The sequence below is a fragment of the Kryptolebias marmoratus genome, linkage group LG11, assembly GCF_001649575.2.
Source record: "Kryptolebias marmoratus isolate JLee-2015 linkage group LG11, ASM164957v2, whole genome shotgun sequence".
In the NCBI taxonomy this organism is placed as follows: domain Eukaryota; kingdom Metazoa; phylum Chordata; class Actinopteri; order Cyprinodontiformes; family Rivulidae; genus Kryptolebias; species Kryptolebias marmoratus.
In genome coordinates, this window is record NC_051440.1 from 15,343,011 (window position 1) to 15,349,410 (window position 6,400).

Genomic DNA, 6,400 nt, shown 5'->3' on the forward strand with positions numbered 1-6,400 from the left:
GCAGGGGGGAGATACTATCATCCCCATCATCATCCACATGATGCATCCCATTCAGAATATTTTATATTTCATATTTGACCCACAATAAACTTAAGTCAAGTGTTTCTGTCTGTTTGACAGGTTTCAGGTTGTGAAAAAGTTTCAGTAAGTGAAAAAGTCGCTTCATTTGACAGGTTTCAGGTTGTGAAACCTGTATATTTGACCCACAATAAACTTAAGTCAAACAGATTCCTGATGTCAGATTCCTGAATCTGTTTGACAGGTTTCAGGAAGTGAAAAAGTCGCTTCATTTGAGGCTGATTTTATCTGCCAGTACTTCCAAGAAGAAGATGAAGAAGTTAATGAGACGCCAACCAACAAACCAGAGAACCTGAATGTTGCAGATGTGGAGGTCATCAGTGAGCATCAAAGTTACAGCATCTGAAGTCCTAACTGAACAAACCACACAGCATCATGATGAGATACGAACAAAAACAAGAAAAAGTTTAAAAAGTTTAATGTTTGATCAGGTTAAAAACACAGGAAACAAACAGTTTAAGGTGAGAAAAGGAAAACATTTCTGAAGGTGGTAATACAGCTGCATCCATCAACTTTCTTCTCTAAAGCTCAGAAGAAATTTAAAATAAAATGCAGGAGTAGAGATATACAGCGCTGAGAAAGAGTCTTTAATTCTGCTTTTATTTCACATTTAAATGAAACAATAATCTTAATAAACTGATTATAAATGAAGCTGTTTTCCTACAACAAGAACAACAAAAGTTCATGAAGATTATATTTTTATCACCCATAAACAAGCAACTGTGTCGTTTATTTACTGTTACTGAGCTCAAAAATCCCAATCTGAAGAGATTTAACTCCTGTTGGCAGCTGCTACTCGTTAAGCAGCTCGTTAAGCAGCTTTTCAGCCTCGTCGACGACCCGTGGTGGAAGTTTCTGAAAGTCCAAATCCACCGTCTGCATTTCGTCCCCTCTCCTCAGAATGATGCCGATCGAAGGCGGCGAGATGGAGGCCTTCAGCTCAGATTGTCAGGAAGCTCAGGCTCAGATCCGTCTGTTCCCAGAGCCCTCTTATGCTCAGTCGTCCATGTTGAAATACCTCCACTCAGCTTCTTCTTCTTCTTCTTCTGGTTTATCGACGGTCAGCAAACAGCTTCATGTTGCATCAGCACCAGCAGCTGATCAGGACTGAGGATCAGGACAGCCAACACATGGCTGACATCGCTCCTCCTCCTCCACCTGACTGTCCAGCTGAGAGGTGAACATCAGCTGCCTGAGCTATCTGAACACGCTGCAGGACGGAAACCAGACACTGGAACTGGTCCGTCCCCAATAAAAACTGCTCCTTTTTACTGTAGGACATGTCTGAACGTTGCCTGCTTCAGGAAATGCTCCACTATTATAAAGGTATGTTTTAAACCTCTCCAGGTTCTGCAAAGTGCTTTACAAAGCTTCTCATTCACCCACTCATCACACAGAGCTTTTATTTACATGTTTTACACTTTCTTAGATGCTGATAGGCACAAGGTCTTTCCCAAGGACACTTGGACACGCTGCGGGGACTGGGGATCGAACCAACCCTCCAATGGAAGGGTGACCACTCTTATTTTACTGACAAAACAAAGCATAAGTCTGGGGAGAGAGTCCGACAGCAGGATAGAGGGCATCACTGAAACTTTCTGCTCTGAAGGTGTGGAGTCGGGTGCTGCTGTTCTGAGAAACTCTGTAGAAGGAAATGGTGGCAGCCTCCCAATCCAGATACACTCCAACACGAGTGGATCTCAAACAGGCCACTTGGATACTTTCATTTCTGTGCTGACTGTAAGCATTTTCAGTAAACGTCATGGACCAAGACTTCTCATTCTGTCCCAGCCTGCAGTCAGCCACGTTCCCCTTCCTGCTGATGTTTCTGTACGTCAACCCGATGCTGAAGGGCTCAACTGTCTCCACCTCAAAGTAGCAGCGCTCTTTGAAACCCTGCTCACACAGAACCTGCAGGAAGTGGTCGAACCTTTCTGCGTGATCCGGATATTGTTGCTCTTCCTTCACCCAGGTCACCTTTCTGTTGCCGTCAGAGAGAAGCAGGTTCTTGTGAGCTGAGTTGGGGTCCAGAGTGAGACCACAGGCATCTGGGAGAAGGAGAAGAAAGTCCAATTAAAGTAGATTAGATCCACCAGGAGTGGATTTAGCTGTTTTCAGTCAGAATTCTCTCCTGTTTCGGTCCAGCACATGTTTGGCATTGATGAGTTTGATATGTCTCTGTGTAAATATCAAACAGAAAAAACATAAAACTACTTACATTTTTTTAATCCTGGTCTCAGTCGATGATCTCCAACCTTTTCAAAACTTTAAAGAAAGATGACAGAACAATCAATGGAAATCTTGAATAAAATCAACTGTGGTTTATTCCAAAGACTCCTCACAGCCAGTTAGCACTAAAGAGCCAATCAGATCCAAGGTCTTTAAGAAGCTTTTGTGCCATGATTAAAACTGAGAGAGAAAGTATTAGAATTACTTTAGTTTACTGAGCTTGTATTGTTGATTCTCCCTCAGCTCAGACAGGAGCTTCATTCCTGAGCCTCCTGGATGGTTGTAGCTCAGGTCCAGCTCCACCAGGTGGGAGGGGTTGGACTTCAAAGCTGAAGCCAGAAAGGCACAACCTTCTGCTGTGATGAAGCAACCAGATAACCTGAGAGGATCCAGAGTTTGATTTAAACATTTTTCAGGTCTCTCTAAAAGACTCCATGGCTTGTAAAGTGTAGATTAGCTGTAAACAATGAACACAGCTTCAGTTGCTGTTTCATATGGAGGACCGAAACCGACATAATCAAAAATAAAAGCAGAAAACTATATTTGCTTTTGCCTTTTTCCTTACACAAGCATTTGTTCTTTTGACATTTCCTCCTCCTCTTTTTACATTACTGTGTGCATTTCTGCCTCAATATGCAAATGAGGAGGCATGCTCCTCTCCTATTGGTCAATAACCAGGAAGGACCAGGATCCATGTGCAGATCGTTTGCTCCTGCCTGCACTTTCATCCGTTTCAGAAATGCACACGGTAAAGAACAAAGCAAAAGCAATAAATATATATTTCTGCTTTTATTTTTGATTATGTCGGTTTCGGTCCTCCATAGTTTTGATGTACATCGTTTATAAAGTCAATAAAGCTCCACAATAAAAAAGAAGTTGTTGCAGTGCAATCATGAAAATGTGACCATAGAAACACCTTTATGGTACCTGAGTATTTTCAGTCTGCAGTTTTGACTTGACAGTCCTTTACAGAGCTTCTCCACTCCTGAATCCTTGAGATCATTGTTGCTCAAGTCCAGATCTCGTAGAGGCGAGCAAGGGAACTTCAGACCAAAGGCCAGGAGTTTAACCCACTCTAGAGTCACCTTGCAATCCTTTAACCTGTAAGAGGATAAGAAGATTTTGGTTTAATGCAGATATAGTCAAAGTTAAAAATACAGATACACCTAAATGTGCATCAATTTGTAGACTTGTAAAAATCTGTCTTCATCCATCCATCCATCCATCCAAAGAAATAAAGACCCAAAGTAAGAAACTCACACAGCTTTTTTGCTGCTCCTCACTGCTGGTATCAGCCTCCTCCTGCCCTCATCTGTTGTGTTGTAACTCTTCAAATCCAGCTCTTCTAGTTCATCCTTGGACACCTGCAGCATGTAGGCCAGAGCCGAGCAGTGCAGGGGAGTCAACTCTGTCTTTGAACGATCGGACATTTTGAGATACTCCTGTATCTCATCTTTCACTTTGTGGTCTCTCATTTCGACCATGGTCTGAAAGATGTTGATGCAGCTGTCTGGAGACAGGGTCTTTCTTCGCATGGATCTGAGGTACGTCAAAAGTTTCTTCTCTGTATCTTCATTTGGGTCCAGTGGTGTCAACAGACCCTGGAGGACTCTTCGGTTGGATTCAACCATCAGGCCAAGGAGGAATCGCAGAAAAAAGTCCAAATGACCGTTCTTCTTCTCCAACACTTTGTCAACTGTCATCTTCACAAGATCAAGAAAAGAGTGGCCTTTGTCCTCCAAATTAAGGAAGTTTCCAAGGTCTTCTGTTGTGTTGGTTGTGAAACAGTCATAGACATAAAGAGCTGCAAAGAACTCTTGTACAGTCAGATGCACAAAGAAGAAGATGTTTTTCTGGGAACAGACTTCTTCTTCCCTAAGAACCATGTTCCAAAAACCAGAGTAGACTGTTGCTTCTTTGACATCAATGCCACAGTCTTCCAGGTCTTCCTCATAGAAGAGGAGTTTGTTCTCCTGAAGATGGACAAATGCAAGCTTTCCAAGTTTCAGAAGAAACTTTCTGTGTGTCTTTAAAAGATTCTTGTCGTGTTTCCCAGTCTTCTTGTCATATATTCTGCTTCTGCGTTTTGTTTGGACAAGCAAGAAATGTGCCATCATCTCTGTCAGAGTTTGAGGGATTTCAGTCTCTTCATTTTCTCCAAAGACGTCCTGAAATAAGACGGCAGAAATCCAGCAGAAGATTGGGATCTGGCACATGATGTCCAGACTCTGTGAGGACTGAACATGGGATGTTATTCTGCCAGCAAGACCTGAGTCTTTACTAAATCTTCTCCTGAAGTATTCCTCTTTTTGTGGGTCAGTAAAGCCTCTTATCTCTGTCACCATGTCAAGATACTCTCCAGGGATTTGATTGGCTGCTGCTGGACGAGAAGTTATCCAGAGGTTTGCATCTGGAAGGAGTTTACCCTGAATCAGGTTTACGAGGAGATCACCTACAGGCTTTTTGTCCTTCAGAGACCTCACAGTCTTCACCTTCTTGAAGTCCAGCTGAAGTTTGCTTTCATCCAAACCATCAAGGATCACTATTATCTTTGTTTCAGCGTAATCTTCTGAATCTTCCAGAGGCTGGAACGCAGGGTGGAACTCAGTCAGCAGATCATGCAGGCTTTTCTCACCTTTACTCAAATTCAACACTCGGAATGGAAGGTTGAAAACAAAATCAACATGTTGGTTTGCTTCCTTTTCAGCCCAGTCAAGACTGAACTTCTGCACAGCGAAGGATTTTCCAATGCCAGCGACTCCTTTAGTGAGGACTGTCCTGTGGGGTTTCTCTTGGTCAGGAATCAGTTTGAAGATGTCATTCAGGTTGACCGAGCTGTCAAATGATGATTGCTTTTTCAATTTATGTTTAAGGTGTCTGAACTCGTGTTCTCCATTTGGGCCCTCATTCTCTCCAGTAGTGATGTAGAGTGTTGTGTAGATGCTTTGGAGAGAGCTGTGATGGTCACCATTACCTTCAGATATTAAGGTAAATTTATTTTTGATTGATCTTTTAAGTCTCATCTTTGCTTCTGAGATGAGGCTGTTTCCTGAAATCAAATGCAAAATTTAAAAGTGGTGAGCAGCATGACCCAAAAATCTCAGTTGCTGTTGGCTTCATTGTCTTGAATGTGAACCTTTCAAATGTTGCAAATCCAACCAAAGACAGCTCTTCTTAACATAGATTATCAACTTCAGAGAAGACCTGCGTTTTGATCAAAGATCTGTTGTTGAGCACTTGAGCTGAACGAGGCACAACATGCAAAGACATACCCTAGTTCAACTGACTTGAGTCTAGTTAAAGACTTTTTATTGGGGCGAGGGGTAACATTTGTTACGTAGCACAGGATTGGCTGTTGGACACTCAGGCTGTCAGTTGACATCCAGGACATGAAAACTTAGATACATTGGTTAGAAAAGTTAGATTCAATAGAGAAATAAAAGTATGGCTATGCCCCGGGTTGTTGTTTTTTTGTTTTCCATTTTCATGTTGTCAAACATTCAGTTTTAACAATAATCTTTTAAACGTACCTGCGTTGTCATCTTTGCCTTTGTCCGAATTCTGTTGACACGTTGGACAGGGATGATCAGCTTGTGACCCAGATTGGTCCCAGGCTGAACTCACACACTGTTTGCATGATCGGTGTCCACACATGAAGGTTACTGACTCCTTCAGAACATCTTCACACACTACACAGATGGTCACCTCCTGGCTTGTTTCTTTACTGTAGAAATGAAAATAAAGATGTTTATTTAGAGACAATGAACCATATTCTGTGTTATAGAAAAATATGTTTCCTGGTACAATCATTACTTTTGATTAGTTTGGTTTTAAATCCAACAATTAGCATCTTTAGTTCAAGCAAAGGGTTGTAGACCTACCATTTCATACCTACCTATGGGGGAACCCACAGGGTATGTATGGGGGTACTTACAAAGTACCTACAGCAGGGGTGGCCAGTCCTGGTCCTCAGGGCCACCATCCTGCAGGTTTTCCTTGTTTCTCTGCTCCAACACACCTGATTCAGAGGTTAAATCACCTCTTCATGTTCTGCAGAAGCCTGTTAATCACCCATTGATTTAGATCAGGTGTG

At 42.3% G+C, this 6,400-nt stretch overlaps 1 protein-coding gene across 1 annotated transcript; it reads right to left on the bottom strand.

Moving 5' to 3' along the window:
• Positions 1 to 659: 659 nt before the first annotated feature.
• Positions 660 to 6,250, bottom strand: LOC108229848 (NACHT, LRR and PYD domains-containing protein 12-like). The gene is made up of 6 exons (XM_017405543.3): positions 5,838 to 6,250; positions 3,568 to 5,356; positions 3,235 to 3,408; positions 2,513 to 2,686; positions 2,297 to 2,343; positions 660 to 2,126 (listed from the first exon to the last, which is right to left on the bottom strand). Exons 1-6 carry the CDS (start codon positions 6,115 to 6,117, stop codon positions 1,606 to 1,608), a joined length of 2,985 nt encoding a protein of 994 aa, XP_017261032.1. The 5' UTR covers positions 6,118 to 6,250; the 3' UTR covers positions 660 to 1,605.
• Positions 6,251 to 6,400: the final 150 nt, after the last annotated feature.